The 20,398-nt window shown below is 32.9% G+C and overlaps 2 protein-coding genes across 2 annotated transcripts; both read right to left on the reverse strand.

The window, feature by feature from the left end:
- Positions 1 to 1,189: 1,189 nt before the first annotated feature.
- Positions 1,190 to 1,552, reverse strand: LOC114345564 (protein atonal-like). The gene has a single exon (XM_050663247.1). It carries the CDS (start codon positions 1,550 to 1,552, stop codon positions 1,190 to 1,192), a length of 363 nt encoding a protein of 120 aa, XP_050519204.1.
- A 1,889-nt stretch (positions 1,553 to 3,441) lies between these two features.
- LOC114345044 (protein atonal-like) lies at positions 3,442 to 4,347 on the reverse strand. The gene has a single exon (XM_028295900.2). It carries the CDS (start codon positions 4,326 to 4,328, stop codon positions 3,966 to 3,968), a length of 363 nt encoding a protein of 120 aa, XP_028151701.1. The 5' UTR covers positions 4,329 to 4,347; the 3' UTR covers positions 3,442 to 3,965.
- Positions 4,348 to 20,398: the final 16,051 nt, after the last annotated feature.

Here is a 20,398-nt window from a genome sequence, read left to right on the forward strand (position 1 = left end):
AAAAATTATTTTTTGATTGTTAAAAAAAGCTATAAACACATAGTGTTTCCCGTGCCTAATACATGCGTTTTAATGCACGCTACGTAGAAATAGCCTCGCTTGCACTTTTACCTCTTCTACCTACTCGTTCGATTTTAAATGAGAAATCATTAAAAACATCACTCAACCACTAGGTGTTTATAGCTTTTTTTAACAATAAAATAATAGATTTTTAACAATACAAATAATTAAAACCGATATAATTTGACTTGAACTTTCAAATGCGGTAAGCAGAATTGCTATTTTATTTTTTAATCAAAAGTTATTCGGGTTCAAAAATTGCAATTTTTCGATTTTTTGAAAGTTCAACCGCGTTTATCTCGAAAACTATGCATCCTACAAAAAAATTTGTAGGAACATTTTTTGGTTAGAATGGCCCAAAAAATACAAAAAATGTTTTGTTTTGCGAGAAATCGCTGTTATGTGATTCCTCAACTTCTTGGTTATAACAATCTTATCGACATCCGGATCAACTGTTACCCAAAAAATTCGTATTCTACAGGTCAAAATACATAAAAAACTTGAGTAAGTCCATCTGAATACAGGAGGCCGTTGTACCCCCCCTGGCGACAGGACTATAACACTAAAAATAAATAACATATTTAGCTATATACACCTACAATTAAAAAAAGAGCAACTTGATAATCTAACAATCTAACCTTTCAAATTTTTTTGTTCTATTCTTCGTTTGAAAATATTGATAGCACAGTTTTAATGACCCAGGTCATTTATATTGTATGTATGTTGCACTGTACTCGAAGCCATAAACTTCGAATACAATGCAACATACAATACAAATACAAATGACCTGCGTCGTATGAACTGTCCCATCAATAATTTTGAAGCGAACAATAAAAAAAATTGAAAAGTGATAAAAATCAGATATTTTAAAACCTAGGCAACAACTTAATAATATCAACTTTGGTTTTAACTAACACATACTAGACTTTACAAATATGTATTGAGAAGAAATTAAAAAATAATAATTTTGGAATGTTTTAAAAAATATATGATGTTATTTTACACATTTTAATAGTCTTCAATAAAAAAATTAGTTCACTTCATACTAAATAAAAACTATCTAAACTGGCAATGTATTATTGTAAATCCTTTTTTGGTAAATATAGTCTATAGAAAAAACAAGATATAGTTATTGTCTAACCTCAGGCTGGTCCAGTAGATCGTACAATGCTGTGATGTAAGTCTGTGCCATCTGCAAAGTCTCGTACTTGGATAGCTGTCGATCTTGTCCCAATTGTGGAAGGAAAGTCCTCAATCTGTCGAAGGCCTGGTTCAAGTTCTGCATCCGCCGCCTTTCTCTAGCGTTGGAGGCAAGTCTTCTCTTCCTCAAAACTAGCGGTGTCACTCGACTCTTATTCCTTATCGGCTCTGGATATGAAGATTCTTCTGAGTAATGCTCGTACGACTCGGGAGATACACATCCCCAATTAGTGGGTACACCCAGGGGCGACAGTAAATAAGTGGTGTAATAGGCTTCACCGTACGCTGACATCTTTCACGATCTTTTTCGGCTTAACGAAACTTAACCATGGAGCAGTTGTTTTGTTTCTAGCGGTGTTTAGGCTGTACTGCTATTTTTGTGTTTCTTTTCTCATAGTCCTGTTTACTGCTACCAATTGTTGTAATCTTCCTCACAAATCTCATTCTTTTTTGTTCGTAATTTTTTTCTTTTCAATTTTTTTAAAAGTTCCTTACTATTTACATCTCTGTTCTTCTGCATCCACTATAAATTTTCTAAAACCTGTTGTATTTTTAGGTTTTAACTGAATTCTTTCTATCTTTTCTCGTTGCTCTTCCGTCGATTTATGAAATCAGTTGCTCAGTAATCAATAACACCTTTTTATGTTATAAATCTTAGATAAAACTAAACTTTTCTATTGCCATTATTCTTTTTAATTTTTTTATCAATTTTGTGGATCTTAAAAATTACAAGGATGGCACAAAAAAGGAAAATGTAGCTATAATAAATGCTAAATAGAAAGTGTACAAAAGATTTACTATTAACTTGATCTCAAAGAAAGTAAAAGATTTTACTTTACAAATATTAAAATGTAACCGACAAGAAAATAATAAAGTAATTATTGCGTAGTGAAAAGAATGGAGCATTTTTGAATGATTTTTAAACCAAGTGGATTGCTTGATGAAATTATGAAAATGAGAAAAACGATAGGTACTTATATAAAAAAAGCAGTGTTTAAAAAACCTAACTTATCAAATATAATTACCAAACAAAAAAAATTACAAAAAAATATGGGAGAGAGTAACATAGAGAGTAATAGACGAGTATCATCACAGGCACTAGTAGAAACGGAGAAATGTGTAAACAAAGAAAATATAGAATAGACGCAAACTCTTAGTCCAATGCTACTTAAATTCATTCATTTTTTTGAATCCTGAGAAAACTAATAAATATTTTTGAAAAGTTTAAACGCAGAATGAAAGACTACATTATTACCGAGGTCCAACAGTCCCTTAGAATAAACAAAAAGTTTTTTTAATAAAATATTTGAAATTAAAAATCACACTAAATTTTTTTTTACCCCTGTTACCAACCTAACTTAAACTCAAAATAAAAATTACTGAAGTTTTCAGGGACTTTCGGCACTTGTAATAATGTAATCTGTCATTCTGCGTATAAATTTTTCAAAAATATTTATTAGTTTTCTCAGGATTCAAAAAAAATTAATGCATTTAAATAGCATTGGATCAATATTTTGCGCCTTCCCCCTTAAAGCTTAAGTCCTTATTTTCATTTCTGTTGAATCAGATAAAAACGATTCTTATGTGGTGCTAATACAAAAATAATAAAAACAAATTACGAGGCAGATTGAAATACTGAAGACAAGCTCTTGAAGAAGAAAATTTCAAATTTTGGTTGTATGTTTGGATGGTGATTGTAAAAAATAATCGTATAATATCAGTATTATAGGGTAAGGCGTGACAGATAAATAATTAATGAAAAGTTGAAATAATAAATACGAGTATAACATCATAACAAGAACACTATTAATGAAATTATTATTAAAACAAAAGTATTTTTAGAAAAATAAGTATGCTAAGAACTTAAAAAAGCAAAAAATAGTTTAATGAAAAAAATTTTACTAGCTGGTTATTATACCAAGTGGAATTGCAAAGATAAGTACTTAAAAACTGGCTGTAAGCTATAAAAAACAACACTTTTAAACAATTTAAGGTTTTTATTTAAACATTAAAATATAAATACAAAAATTTGGCACAAATATCTAACCTAACAACAGCATTTGGCACATATCGATTTTACTTCATATCCATGGTATCAACAATTAAAAAAAAATTATCAATTCATTGGTAATGTTCAAAAATTGAGAATATATATATTACAAAAATAATTAACACTAAAAATAAATAACATGTTTAGCTATATACACCTACAATTAAAAAAATAGTAACTTGATCTTTTAACTTTTAAAAAATTTTTATTCTATTCTCCGTTTGAAAATTATTGATAGCACAGTTTTTACTACACAGGTCATTTGTATGGTATGATGCATTGTATTCGATGTCAAAAACTTCGAATGCAATACAATAAATGACCAGTGTCGTAAAAACTGTGCTATCAATAATTTTTAAACGAGCAATAAAAAATATTTTTAAAAGTGATAAAAATCAGATATTTTAAAAACTAGGCAACAACTTAATAATATCAACTTTGGTTTTAACTAATATACTAGACTTTACAAGTATTGAGAAAAAGTACAAAATAATAATGTTGGAATGTTTTTAAAAAAATATGTTATTCTACAAATTTTAGTAATCTTCAATAAAAAAAATTGTTCACTGGATACCAAATAAAAATTATCTAAACTGGCAATGTATTATTCTACACTTTTTTGGTAAATATATAGTCTATGCAAAAACAAATATAATCATTGTCTAACCTCAGGCTGGTCCAGTAGATCATACAATGCTGTAATGTAAGTCTGTGCCATCTGCAACGTCTCGTACTTGGACAGCTGTCGATCTTGTCCCAATTGTGGAAGGAAAGTCCTCAATCTGTCAAAGGCCTGGTTCAAGTTCTGCATCCGCCGCCTTTCTCTAGCATTGGCGGCAAGTCTTCTCTTCCTCAAAACTAGCGGTGTCACTCGACTCTTATTCCTTATCGGCTCTGGAGATGAAGATTCTTCTGAGTAATGCTCGTACGACTCGGGAGACACACATCCCCAATTAGTGGGCACACCCTGGGGCGACAGTAAATAAGTGGTGTAATAGGCTTCACCGTACGCTGACATCTTTCACGATCTTTTTTGGCTTAACGAAACTTAACCACGGAGCGGTTGGGTTGTTTTGTGAGAAGCCGTCTACCTGTTGTTCTTTTATATGTGGGCTACCCCCGGTTGTGTGTTAGGGGCTTTTGTGTTTAGTACCGCCCTATCAGCGCGTGCCGAACGGCCAATGGGCTCTTTAGGTAGCAATAAAGAGTTAGTACAGTCCGCTGAAAAATTCGGCGGTATTGTGAAGAGTTGTGCTGGATTTCGGTAGTAGTTTATTAATGCGATTCAAAATGGCGGTATATCGGTGTTTTTGATTGAATTGGGATGTATATTGTTTGATATATTGATCTTTACAACATGTTTGTTATAATTTTGGAACATTTCGTGCCTATTCAATGTCCCCAAATAAATAATTTAACTTACAAATTCCGTCAAATAGGAGAACACAATGCAAATACGGATTAATATAATAATACACAAATACAGTGCGCTCGTTTTACCCCCCCCCCTTATTAACTCATTTATTTTTAGCATATAAACAAAACGCTCGAACAGGTCGATTTTTAAAATAATCAAAGTATATTATAGCATTAATGTTTCGAACTTTACGCGATCCCTCTTCAGGTGACAGGCATAACTTTGATTTTTTTAAATGGGAAAGTACATCATGTGACACATTATTTAAAAGCTTTTGAAATACAGATTACAAAAATGTATATTACTTACTTTAATCCTTTTTTAGAGCGTAGGCGCAAAATTTCGGTTAAATTCTTTTTAAACGCATTTATTTTTTTCGAATCTTGAGAAAACAAATAAGTATTTTTGAAAAATTTAAACGCAGAATGAAATATTACATTATTACCAAAGGCAAAGAGTCCCTTAGAATAAACAAAAAGTTGCTTTTGAACAATATATTTGAAATTAAAAATCAGACTAAATTTTCTTTTTTTTTTCACCCCTGTGACTTATTAAAATAAATATTATAGAAGTTCTCAGGGACTTTAGACCATCGATAATACTGTAATAGATATTTCATTCTGCGTTTAAATTTTTCAAAAATACTTTATTATTAGTTTTCTCAGGATTCGAAAAAAATAAATGCATTTAAAAATAACTCAACCGAAATTGTGCGCCTACTCTCTCAAAAAGGATTAAAGTTTTTTTTCTCTGATTCTGGCCTTGGTTTAGAACTAGAACCTTTAGCCACGTAATTGTATATCTTATCACTAACTCAGGTGTAATGTGTAGTGTGTGTGTTGAGTAAGTGTGTTGTTACTTTGCAAAGTCGACGTCATTGTCTTTGCAAAGAGACGCTAATTGTATCCGAACGTCTGCGGTCCCTCCGGTGAGTACCGATCCCACAAGGACAGAAACTATTTTCATTTATTAATTTATAATAAACGAAAAAATTCCTGACCCTGGTGGGATTCGAACTCACTACCATTCGGAACTTTAAGGCGCTCTTACCACTGAGCCACAGAGGGGGTAGGATTAAAGTAATATACATTTTTGTAATCAGTACTTCAAAAGCTTTTAAATGAGGTGTCACATAATGTACTTTTTCATTTAAATAAATCAAAGTAATGCCGGTCGCCTGAAGAGGGATTGCGTAAACTTCGAAGCATTGATACTATAATATACTATAATTATTTTAAAAATCGACCTATCCGAGCGTTTTGCTTATGTGCTAAAAATAAATAAGTTAATAAGGGGCGGTAACACTTATTCCAGTGCACGGTATAAAATAATATGATCGAATAATATACATACAATTATAAAAATAACGAAGAGTGGCCATGAAAACAAAAAACGATACAATAGAAATGTATAAGTTTTATAAAAATTTTTATGGAAATAAAAACGATCCTAATCGTAAGCCTAGACCTAGAATCTTAATGAGCTGTAAATCAACTTAAGCTCAAAATAAAACTAAGGAATTTCCGAACATCAGGTGAAAATCTATTTTTTATAAATTTTATATAAAATTCCTTCTTGAGAATAAACTACTCTGATGATAAACTACTTAGTACATACATATTTCAGCATAATACTAGAAGCCGATTCAAAAATACAATAGGTATTTTTTGTAATCAAACCACGGGTTTTCTTACGTTAAAAACAAACATTATTTTTTTTATTTAGTCGTAACTCCCACATTTAGGTATATTGAAAATTTGTACATAATATACTTTTTTAATGCACAACCTTGCACAATAAATTGGCACATTTTAGAACAGATCAATAGAATTAAATACCTGGGATATTGGATCTATAGCAGCCTAAATCGTCATCTAGAAATACAGGAGCGTCATTTGAAATTTTGCTGGGGGGGGGGGGCAAACATTATAATATATACAATACATTATATATGCGAACATAATACAAACTTGTTTTTTTGTAAATTTCAGTCATTTTCAGGGTCAGGGAGGGGGCAAATGCCCCTTCTGACCCCATCAAATGACGCCCCTGTAGAAATAAGATCGTGAATAGAACAGGCCAGACAATCTTTTCAAAAAATCAAAAAACTACTTTGTGATTCTCGAATAAAACTCGAAATTAGACTACGTTTGTTAAAATGTGGTTGACTTTTCTTTATGCAGTCGAGACATGGACCCTTAAAACATTAACCGTAAACAATTTGGAGGCCTTTGAAATATGGATCTACGGGACAATCCTCAAAATTTCATGGACATCGCATACCTCAAACGAAGCAATAGCAATAGAAGCGTACTGCATAGGAAGGAGAACTTTTCAACACAGTGAAAGTTAGAAAAACATCATAATTAGGCCACATACTGAGAAATAATAAGTACCAATATACTCAACTCATAGTGAAAGGAAAGAACCTAGCGAAGGAACCTAGGAAAGAAAAGACTATCGTGGCTCAGAAACATCCGTCAATGTACAGGGCTAAATTTTGAACAGCTAATAAGAACAGCTAACGACAGAGAAGAGCTTGCAATTGTAGGTGCCAACGTCCATTAAGGACAGGCCACTTTAAGAAGAAGAATGCATTACCATCTTCTGCCATTCTTAGTAGCGCTCTTAGTTTTTTATTTTCTTTTTATAGTGCCTATCAGCTGCAGATGTTTGACACTAACATGGCTATTTTGACTTTATTGATTTCTCGCCATAAAAAGTCCGGTAGTGGTCAAGGTAAACCATTGTCGTAGGTTATGAAGTTAGATATTCTTCTTCTTCCGGGCCTCCTTTTTCATGGACCTTACCCTAAAATATCGTCTTAAGTAGGCCACATCGTTGTTAATTGCGCATTATATGGCCCAAGTATTCCAGTTTGCGACATTATGCTTATGACTTGTTCACGCTCTTTACCCATTCTATGTAGAACTATCTCGTTGGTAACTTTGTCTATTCAGGAAATCCTCGGGATATGTCTATAGTACCAGATTTTAAATGCTTCAGTTATGCTTGAGTTAAAATCTATCACTCCACTTCATATATAAGAACGAAGAATACGGCATTTAAGTAAACAAACTTTTATTTCCACTGATTTTCTATAAGTAAGCATTTTCCTTTTACTTCGTATCTGACTATCTGAATAAGAACACAATACATTCTGAATACAGGAGTACCGCAAGAAGAAACCGTCTTTCCAAAGCTATTCACAACCCTTTTAGAACAAACTTGTAAAAAGTCAGATCTGAACGAGTATCTTCTTCTTCTTCTACGGCACTACAGCCCAAATTGAGCCCTGGCCTCCTTTATTTTTTGCCTCCACTCTTTGCTTGTCTGTGGCTGCTCTTCTCCGAGTATCGTATCACCATAAATGGAGAGGAGATCTCGGTCATTTGAGATTCGCAGATGACAGTGTCCTTATAAACGATCGTATGAATGATGCAATATTAATGTTGGAAAAATTGTATCACGCTGCGTTGGAGGTCGGACTTAGGATCAACATAAGCAAATAGTGACTAATCTGGTGATAAATAGTCTCATAGAAATAACTCGGGCAACGTTTGGCAAATTAAACTATGTATTGAAATTGCACTTATCTGCCTCAAAGGGAGAATCTTAGACCAGTGTATGTTACCTGCAATCGCTTAAGGAGCTAAATCATTAATACTCACAAAAAAGATTCGCATTACTCAGAGTTCTATGGAGCGCCAGATGTTGTCTCCGGAGAGACTGAATCCCATCGAAAAAATACGACGTAGAACAAAATCAAAAGACGCTATCGAAACAATGATGCTCAAATGGAATTGGAAGTCACGTTGCCAGACTAACTGACCACCGATGGACAAATCGGATTGTCGAATACTGAGACCAAGAAGGAGCAGGGGCCGCCCACCAACCAGGTGAACTGACGATCTGAAGCATGTTAGCAGTAACTGGAATCAATGCTTCACAACATAAACACTAGAGATGGAAAGAGCTGGGAAAACTCCCAATTTCCAGTAGTGGACAAGTGCAAGTCAATGATGATAAAACATTTCCTCAAGCATAGCAACGAATACTTTAAGCAGCGTCAAGCTCTTGGTCTAAGCTGCTCTACCATTGGCTTTATGAGGGTTTCTCTGTGGATACTATCAACTTGATTGTCTAATTAGAACCAACCTTGGACATTGCTAACCTTTCTTATCAGCTATCGGCTTATCGATATGGTATATAACGAACATGATATTACGAGAATTAGTCCAGTTTCTACTGCATTTAGCCATCTACCATTATATAAATATATATATGTATATATTGTTATATTTCTATTTGATATGAAAATTAAAATTAGATAATTATAAACAGAATTCAATTTAATATAAAATATTTCCAATTTTCTCAACCACGGGCATATAAATTTAGAACAACCTGTATACAACAAATTGTTATATTTAATTTTAAGAAGTGATTAAATAAGACTCAAGTGAAATCGTTAATAGGTCATTATCGTTTGTTCGCGGAAGGATCGGTCATTAGCCGATGCTAAATACGACTAAGTGGAAATAGAGAATAGGTCATTAAAATTTGTATATAGTAGAAAGTAATTTTAGAATGGGAATTAACTATTTTCTTTGAAATCCATTAAGCATATTTAGAAAGTTTAAAAATTGGTTTTGAGGAATACTGCGAATGAGAATTGGTGGTGGAAGTTTGATTTGTGAATCTGGAAGGGATATTTAGAAAGTAGGGGAATGAATGGCAAATAGAGATCAGAATGTTTTGAGCTGTCGAGAAGTGAAGTCGAGTGGTAGACGGTAGTGTACGGAGAGGGAGAAAGCCTGTGTAGTTCCGTGAGTGTGGAGTATCTATCGTAGAACGAGAGGTAGGCCAGGTTGAGAGTAAAAGAACCTCCTTGAGCCAAGAGTTCCCGGTAGCTGATTGCAGTTTCGAAAAAGGTAGAACACAGCATCACGACAGAAGCAGGAAACGAGAGCTATACGAGCTAGTTTCAGAGGAGAACATTACTGGAAGCCAGGACGAGGTTTTGATTGCAGCCAAGGATAGCAGGAAACGGGTCTTGTGTGAAGACATTCTCAGTGCACCAGAAAAAGGTCAGTCTCATTTGTTTGGACATGAATGTATGGGTTTTTCGTAGTAAATACCACATTTAAAATTGAAGAAACATAATCAATAATATCAGAAAAGCTTCATCAAACTTAAATAGAATTGTTGCTAATAAATCATAATAGTTAAATGTTAATAAAAACTTTCAATTGGAAATCAAAAGGAAATAAGATTCCCATGTGTAAATGTTATGTTTAAGAATAATAAGATATAGCAAATATTAAGCAGTGATTGCCATTTAAATAAAATAAACAATATTTTGATTCCAATTGTAACCCATATGTGTTATTATTTTACTCTTTTCTTTCCTATCCCGATTAGGAACCATTAAGAAATACTTAGAAGCCACGTATGTAAGTAATTAATTTTATAAAAAGCCCTGAGATTGAAAACATATTGATATGTGATCTGGTAAATTAATTAGATTATTATGAAAGCATTGATTAAATTAAATGACATATAAAATTATTATCTCATATCAATAATCAAGATCACAACAACTGTCGTCCAACGTGGAGGGCATTGTAAAGTATTTCTAGTGGCAAATTTGAAGGATAGAAAGAGTAAAGCCGGTATTTGAAAATTTATATGCCTGTGGTAAAAAGTGAGATACTTACATTTGATAACATAAAATTTTAGATCTCTTTAGGTACAAATTTTACATAACTGATTTAATATTTTATTTTTACGATATTTACATTTGATATATTTATTGACAATTTATAATATTTGGGTGAGAAAAAGTCGTCTTGGTAACATACTAGTAAAATTTCATATTTGGCGGGGACAGTACTTCTTGAAAACAAATGTCTGTGACAAGAAGCCAAAGCAAAGACAACAAAAAACAAAAAGAACATTCAGACCAAGAAGATATCTTAGACACGACAATCATGGCATCAGAACAGCAAGAATTATCAGGAATAGATAAACTATTACAACTGATGCAACTCCAGTCACAAAAAATGGATGAAGCAAAAAGGACAATGGATAAAAATCAGGAAGAAACATCAAAGAAAATGGATGACAATCAACAGGAAACAAAACAAGCCATAGAAGAAAACAACAGAAATATAGAGAGTATTAAGAAGGAAATGGTTAAAAAAATAGAAGAGATTGCAGAAAAGAGCGAGAAACAGGAGTTAGAGATTAAATAAATCAAAATCAAAATAAAGGAGGTAACGAATTGCCAGAAAAAGGAACTAGAAAATTTGGAAAACAAGTTTGAAAACGCTATTCAAGCAATCAGAGAAGAAATGGAAAGAAAGATTGCGGAAATCAATATTCAACAAAATGTAGGAGAAAGAAGAGAAAATGTTATACATAGCACAGATGACGTGAAGATAAGGTTTGGCGGGGATGTAAGAAGATTACACCCAGTGCCGTTCATAAATAGCCTGAAAAAGAAAATACAGCACATCGGAAATTTCGAAACAGCAAAAGAAACTATCAGAAACCATCTAAAATATGAAGCAAGCCTATGGTTCGATTGCAAAGAAGAAGAATTTGACAGTTGGCAACAATTTGAACAAAAATTTTTGAATTATTTCTGGGGAAAAGTCCAACAATTGGAAATTAACAAGGAATTGCAAAATGGGAAATACAATGATAGGATGGGTATATCAGAAAGGACATATGCATTACAAATTTACTATAACGCAAAACATCTACAATATAATTACTCATCGGAACAATTAGTCGAACTGATTGCAAGACATTTCGAAGAAACGCTGGAAGACCATATCACATTGCAAAACTACAAAGACATAGATAGTTTATGCCAATTCCTACAAATAAGAGAATCACGTTTAAGAGAAAGAAAATCAAGAAGGTCGCGAGAAGATTACAGGCTCCGAGAAACACAGGATTACAGAGATAGAAATCAAAATAGGAGGGACTATACAAGACGAGAATTTAATCCCAGAAGGGAAAACGAAAATAGAGACAACGGAAGAGGAAAATATGAACAAAGAAATAGGCAATGGAATGAGGACAGAAATCGAGAATACCAGAATAGAAACACCACACTCGCAAATCAAGAAAACAGAAATAATGGTAGACAAAATGAACAGGGATATCGAGAAAACCGAAACAGATCCGACAGACCAAGAGAAAATAGAAGAGAAGTAAATAATACCCAGACAGATGAATATGACGGAGAGAGACATTATGACGAAAATATAAACTACGATGAGCAACCGGCGTTTTTTCACGACGGCGCTCACTAAAAACCAAAAATCAAACAGGAATCTTTTGTAACCCCAAGGAGTTTATTAAATTGGCAAGAAACAACGAAAAGAAAAATTGAGTTAATTTAAAATTTGTGGATGGATTTATCAACGAGAAACCAATTAAAATTATGATAGACACTGGATCTGAAATAACATTGGTCAACAGAAAACTAATAGAAGAAGTTAACTTAACAAATTTAATTTACAAAATACCTAGGGTAAATTTAGTGGGCGCAAACAAACGGACATTGGCAACTATAAATGAAGGCATACGAGTAATGGTACGACTGGGTAAGAAGATGTATGCACTACAATGTGTAATAATGCCAAACATGTCACATGACATGATAGTAGGAGTTGACGAATTGGCAGAAAAACATGTAGTGATAGATTTTAAAAATAATACGATGAATCTAACAGAAGAAAAAGAAGAAGAACAGGACAAGGAACAGGAGAAACAAAATACGGACGAATCAGGTAAAGAACAAACAGTGGAAATGAATTTGACAACGAAGCAAGGACAAAGAAGAAAAGGGAGAAAAAGTCAGAAAAAGACAAAAGAAAATGAAACCTGTGGCTCCTCAAAAGAAGAGTTGAGCCCAGAAGAAGAAAAATTGAGAGTATCAAAAGCAAAAGAAAACTGGGATTCCTCAAAAGAAGAGATGAGCTCAGGAGAAGAAGAAATAAAGCTAACAAATGAAAGCGAAAAAGATATGATCGAAACAGTGGCATTTGAAGAGGAGGCATATGAAAACGAGGATGCAGAATACACGGTAAAAGTATGTGAAAAATCTGAGGAAAAAGACAGAAGATTGATATGGGAAAAAGGGAAAGACAACATAATAGCCGACACTCTAACACAGGATGAGGACACTGAAAATAAGGAAACAATTACTCTACAGGTGGGACTAATTAGAGTAATACAAGAAGAAGGGGTATAAGACGTAGATTAAAGTAAGGAAATATACAGGGAGTTGGTTTTGCCCTCGAGAAAATTTATTTAAAAATGCAGATAAATTTTATCGAATACAAGGCGGGGATTTGTTATATTTCTATTTGATATGAAAATTAAAATTAGATAATTATAAACAGAATTCAATTTAATATAAAATATTTCCAATTTTCTCAACCACGGGCATATAAATTTAGAACAACCTGTATACAACAAATTGTTATATTTAATTTTAAGAAGTGATTAAATAAGACTCAAGTGAAATCGTTAATAGGTCATTATCGTTTGTTCGCGGAAGGATCGGTCATTAGCCGATGCTAAATACGACTAAGTGGAAATAGAGAATAGGTCATTAAAATTTGTATATAGTAGAAAGTAATTTTAGAATGGGAATTAACTATTTTCTTTGAAATCCATTAAGCATATTTAGAAAGTTTAAAAATTGGTTTTGAGGAATACTGCGAATGAGAATTGGTGGTGGAAGTTTGATTTGTGAATCTGGAAGGGATATTTAGAAAGTAGGGGAATGAATGGCAAATAGAGATCAGAATGTTTTGAGCTGTCGAGAAGTGAAGTCGAGTGGTAGACGGTAGTGTACGGAGAGGGAGAAAGCCTGTGTAGTTCCGTGAGTGTGGAGTATCTATCGTAGAACGAGAGGTAGGCCAGGTTGAGAGTAAAAGAACCTCCTTGAGCCAAGAGTTCCCGGTAGCTGATTGCAGTTTCGAAAAAGGTAGAACACAGCATCACGACAGAAGCAGGAAACGAGAGCTATACGAGCTAGTTTCAGAGGAGAACATTACTGGAAGCCAGGACGAGGTTTTGATTGCAGCCAAGGATAGCAGGAAACGGGTCTTGTGTGAAGACATTCTCAGTGCACCAGAAAAAGGTCAGTTTCATTTGTTTGGACATGAATGTATGGGTTTTTCGTAGTAAATACCACATTTAAAATTGAAGAAACATAATCAATAATATCAGAAAAGCTTCATCAAACTTAAATAGAATTGTTGCTAATAAATCATAATAGTTAAATGTTAATAAAAACTTTCAATTGGAAATCAAAAGGAAATAAGATTCCCATGTGTAAATGTTATGTTTAAGAATAATAAGATATAGCAAATATTAAGCAGTGATTGCCATTTAAATAAAATAAACAATATTTTGATTCCAATTGTAACCCATATGTGTTATTATTTTACTCTTTTCTTTCCTATCCCGATTAGGAACCATTAAGAAATACTTAGAAGCCACGTATGTAAGTAATTAATTTTATAAAAAGCCCTGAGATTGAAAACATATTGATATGTGATCTGGTAAATTAATTAGATTATTATGAAAGCATTGATTAAATTAAATGACATATAAAATTATTATCTCATATCAATAATCAAGATCACAACAATATATATATATATATATATATATATATATATATATATATATATATATATATATATATATATATTGTTCATGGCGGCACCAGTGCTTCGTTTACCAGCATCATGGTTAAATGTTTAGAGACTCAAGAAGCCACTCTGTTACAGACCTGTCCGAATGTGAAGTTAATCGTTTTTCACCTTCTTGTTCATTGCTTGATTTTGTTTTAGACAAAATAGATGTTAGTGTATTGGTTGTTCTTACGTTTCTTGCAATATTGACTTTTTTATTTAATAAGTTTTTTCGACAATCCGTTTACGTATGGTAACTATGTAATAAACTTCATTATGATACAGATTTTCATTACGATACAGATTTTTAACCAATAGAATCGCGATATGGCATCCGCGATGAAGGTGGCACACCCGCGCAGTATCCAAAGGCGAGTCAAATACATACGCTTTGACAGTTCTCAATATGTAAACAAACGACAAACTACTTAATTTGTATACGTTACAAAATTAATAAATTTGAATATATTTTTTGTTGTGAATGATCATAGAAAACATCATGTATTCAACTTACATTTAATTATCATTATGAAGCTCGTACTCTATACGAAACTCGCTGTTAGGAGGCTCGCTTCATAATGACCATCATTAGATGCTCTTTGTATAATATACTATTAATACACACAGTTAAATACACATAGTCCTGGATCCCGCGTATAAAAAAATAGCAAGCTGAAAATGTGTTAATGGCTTAATGGTGCCTAGTCGCAGTCGGACAAACTTTAATGAAGGGGAACACTGGAACAGGGGAAGTTTTAATTGTGGAACAGGTTAAAGTTTTAGAACGTCAGACCACGAAAAATTCCCATGTATTTTGTCGGACAGAACTTCCAATTGATTAGTTACCATTTCATTAAACCCTCATGCAAAAATCAGACTGCTACTTATCACCAACATAATTCCTGTCATCTGTCATTTGAGATGTTCCACCTGTCGGACTTATTAAAACGTCCAATATATTTGTCGGACAATTTTTTTTCATATATTATATAAAGTTTGCTATTGCATAAACTTAAAAACAACCTGCTAATTTTCACAATCATAAACATGTCAGGATGACACGTGACACGTTCCACAATTAAAACTTAAAACTTCTCCCGTTCCCATATATCAAAGTTTGTCCAACTTAGACACCGTTAAGCTATTTAACAAAGTTTCAGCTTGCTATTATTCACCTTTTTTTTGGTACGCGGGATCCAGGCCTAACAAGTCTCACGCGTAAACGCTCCATACTCTATCTATACTTTGTTTGAGGGTTGCTGTTCTGCTTGAGCGTTGAATTCTCCAATATTATTAAATACTACTTTTGTTCAACTACATAGGTAACAATAACTTTGTACAGGAAGTTAAAAAGGACTTTACACGTGAAACTGTTATGGGTTGGTTGTTGGTTTCATTCGAAATGAAATACAAATCAGAATTATATTCTAGTTTACAGGCTGCCGATTTAAATATAAAATGATCCTTGCCATCAAAAACACATGAGAGGTTTTCGTTCCCTGTCCATTTAACTAGTGCCTTTATAACACCAATCTCCATATATTCCAGTTCCAGGTTGGTGGTGTGTCCACATAATACGGGCTAGAAAAAGGATGGTTGGTGCTTCTATTCGTAAATTTTAGCAACCATGATGCTAATTTGTCTAAGTATGTATTTTCCAGATATTGATCTTTATAGTGTTTATACAATTATGTATAATATGATCTATTATCTATTTCTCCCAAAATACTGCTTTGGACACTCATTTAGGTTCATTCTTTAAGATTCTTAAACAGTGCGAAACACTGAAACAGTTCATAAAAGAACTTAACAACTTCTTTTTCTTCTTCTTTTAGTTGCTAAGAAACTGTTGTTTCGTAATTTTGGCATTCTATTATTTATTAACCCTTGAATAGTAGATTTTCCTACTGGTAGTTCTGTGTTTACAAACCTTGTATTGTATTTTGCCATGTTTTCAATTCCTGACCACATGTTATTTTTATTGTATATTTTAAATTCTGTTTCTGATACAAACTAATAATAATAATAGTCCCCCGTTTTATACCGCTCACGTGGCTTTGGGAGTATAGCAGGGTAGTCTGCTATATCTAGGGCCAGGGCCTACTACGGTATACAAGGAAGGTAACAGGGCCAGTGCTACTCTTTAACCGCCTATTATTACCCCTGGTTTTACCCAAGGTACTCATGTTATTCAGGCCGAGTCGACCTGGGGCCTATAGACATTTTTAAAAATGTCTAGTTGTTCTTGCCTGTGGTGGGATTTGAACTCCTGCCTGCCAGAACTCGAGCTAAGCATACTACTCTGATACAAACTATAAAATTGAAATATATTTTATTAAAACTATATTTACAAACTATAAAATTAAAATATATTTAATGTTTTAACATTTTTCTGGAATTTAAGCATTATGAATGTATTATGTATATTCATACAAAAATCCACTAATACTACCAACCAGTCAGTCACATTACGATCATATTCTCTGTTACGATATTCAACCAAACTTTCATCCCGGAGTGTACCGGTACCTGCACCCAATTTGTAGTGGTACCTACCTACCGTCTCAACTTACATTTTATGCCATATGACATCGCCGTGGAAAAAACAATCCTCGACTGCTCCCTCACCTTCACAAAAAACAATTATAAATGTATAGAGAACATCGAGAAGACGTAGCACGGGTTAAATTTTTTGTGGGTTCCATTTGAATAAATCTTGAATGAAATGGTTTGTTGTAGGATAATTGTAGATAAGTGGTATGGTATAAAAAATGGATGTTTTTACTTTATATTCTAGACGCCGCGCCGCGAGAAAGCAGATTAAGGATTGGAGAACAAAATATTGTTAGAATAGTTTGAATTTGTTTTTATGCGAGCCAAAGAAGCACTAAACCTACCAATTTTTCGCAGCAAGATAAATCGCAATGCAACTTTTTGCATATCGACACTTTCCAACTCGGAAAATTTGCAGAAAATTTTGCAATAAACTTTCAAAAATTCGTGGTAGTAAAAAAACTTTTCATAAAGAAAATCCCTTCCCAAAATGTATAAAAAATGAAAAATTTGTAGTTAACACCAAAAATTTAAATATTTTGATCAAATTGAACTAACCTTCAATAAGTTTACACTATTTCCATGAAGATATGTTAGCTTATAATACTTTTCTTGAAGATCTAATACAGCATCGCAGCAAAAGTAGAGGAGAGGAGGGTATTATGGAATACCATTTACATTTTTAAAAATAACTTATTCTTTTTTGAATAAAAATTCCCAAAATCATCATGACTACATACTACAACTTATTGCAATGAACTATCACTTGTAAGAAATGAAATATTTATTTTGTTTTTATAAAAATATTTATTACAAAAAAATTTACAATTGGAAGTTAATATGAAATAGTCGGGTAATATGGAATACATGTTATAATCATTGAACAAAAATTAGAGTTCATAAAACATTAACTGAAAAGAAATATTTTTCACTATAAAAACCGTATTTTTAAGATTATATGCTAATCATTACTGCTTCTACTCTATTTACAAAAATCACAGACAAAATCTTCTTTCTCTGTTCCGGTACAGTCAAGGTGGGCTCACAAAAAACAGTTTAAGAATTGAATCTAAATCTCTCCTCGTTTATCTTCTAAAAATTTTCCATTGGAGGAGATACATTCAGAATCTTTGTTTACTAGTTCTTTAGCTAGCCATTCTTCTAGAAATAATTACTATTTCATAATAACCGACACGCCATCTTGGAAAAATAACCTTTAAACTGAGGGACAAAACACTATTAGCTAACAAACGACCTAGCTATGCAAAACTACACTTCTTTTACTTTACATTACCATTACGATTAACCTCAATGTTTGAATCAAACGTATAGTAGTAGATTAAAATTAAAAAAAATGATCTGCAAAAACTTTTAAAGTCACAAAACAAACTTTTTTTCTGTAGCGCGTTGTACAGCAACAACAAGCGGTCAGCTCTGGCTGCATAATAATGGGAGTATTATGCGGTAATTAATGGTATTTTCACACGATGGCAACATCTAACAGAGCTGTAAATTTGGTATTCCATATTCCATATTCCCGACTATTCCATAATACCCTCCTCTCCTCTACATCTAACCTCAATGGCAATGATGGACTTTGGCAAGTTTTATGTGATTTACCAACGCCGTGGAGTTGAGTAGAATTCTTTTTTGTGGTTCTAGCGACATCTATTCACTTTTTTGAACTTTTTTGTCTTGCTATGCATGTGTAAGTAACATAAATATTAATCAGATGGCGCAAAAATCTCATTTTTGCTTATTTTGGGACTTACACACTTTTCATATGAGGCCGACGATATATTGGTGTATTTGAAGAATAAAAAATATAATGTTAAAAAGTAATTATCCGCAGCAAGGTGAATTGCTGTGCATCTTTTGCATTTGGTATTCTATATTTAGGTATGGTTCTGAGCAAATAACTTATAACTTTAAAAAAGCAAATTTTCCTGCTTTATATCGAGAACTGTACGAAACGGATTGGAATTTTCTGGATACTACTAGTGACGTTAACGTAATTTTAAGTAATTTTTATGATAAAATGTTTTCTTTGTTTAATACGTATATTCCAGTTTATAAAAATTTTAGTCATAAATATCCACCCTGGTTTGATGCTGACATCATTCAGAACATCAAATTAAAAGCAAAGTTTCGAAAAAAATTTAAAAGATTCAAAAATCATTGTGATTTGCTTGAGTTTCAACGGTTAAGACACCTTGTCAAATCAAAAATCAGTTTGGCATACAATGTGTATGTCGATAACATCCAAATATCTCTATCCATCAATCCCAAGAAGTTTTGGTCGTATGTTAATGCGAAAAATAATAGTTCAAGAATTCCTGGTGTAATGAAATATAATGGCATTACTACCTCCGAACCACAAAATATTGTGAATGTTTTTGCAGAATTTTTCAATAGTGTTTTTCTGTCATCTGATATTAATTTTAAAGCTAACTCTTCATCAGTTAACACAGATTACTTAAATTTTTATCCTATTGTAGAATCTGAGATAATTTCTGCTAGTAAGAAATTGAAAGACAAAATGACGTGTGGACCTGACAATATACCATCTTTTCTGGTTAAGGATTGCATAGGTGCCTTAACTGTGCCACTATTAAAAATTTTTAATTTATGTCTTCTGAATAAAGAATATCCAAGTCTCTGGAAGGAGTCAAAAGTGTGCCCAGTATTCAAAACTGGTGAAAGGGATCAGGTAGAAAACTATAGACCAATTTCCATAATTTGCAATCTGTCGAAGGTTTTTGAAATAATTTTGTATAATCGTATTTATTCAAGAACTCGTAATCAGCTGTCTCAATACCAACATGGTTTTGTCTCCAGTCGGTCCACTGTAACAAACTTATTAGTGGTCACACAATATATTTCAGAGGCCCTAGATAATAGAAGTCAAGTTGACGTCGTCTATACCGATTTTTCGAAGGCGTTCGATAGAATTCACCACGGAGTATTGCTTTCTAAATTATACCACTTTGGTCTTTCTGAGGATGCTGTTACTTTTATGAGGTCTTACTTGTCAAATAGAACGCAGTTTGTTTCTTACAATGGTTACAAATCGGCAAAGTACCTTGCTTCTTCAGGGGTTCCACAAGGTTCTAATCTAGGTCCATTATTGTTCTTGTTATTTATTAACGATCTGTGTGAATATATTTCTGCACCATGTTTATGTTATGCTGATGACTTAAAGATTTATTCATTGATAAGTGACCTTAACGATTGTCATTTTCTGCAGAGTCAACTGAATCTCGTACATGAATGGTGTAAGGAAAATCATCTGAATCTTAATGCCAATAAGTGCAAGGTGGTTAGTTATTCCAGGAAACAGTCTACTATATACCATCCTTACATTATTGATTGCAATGAACTGGAACGTTT

This window comes from Diabrotica virgifera, chromosome 1 (assembly GCF_917563875.1).
Source record: "Diabrotica virgifera virgifera chromosome 1, PGI_DIABVI_V3a".
NCBI classification, from domain to species: Eukaryota; Metazoa; Arthropoda; class Insecta; order Coleoptera; family Chrysomelidae; genus Diabrotica; species Diabrotica virgifera.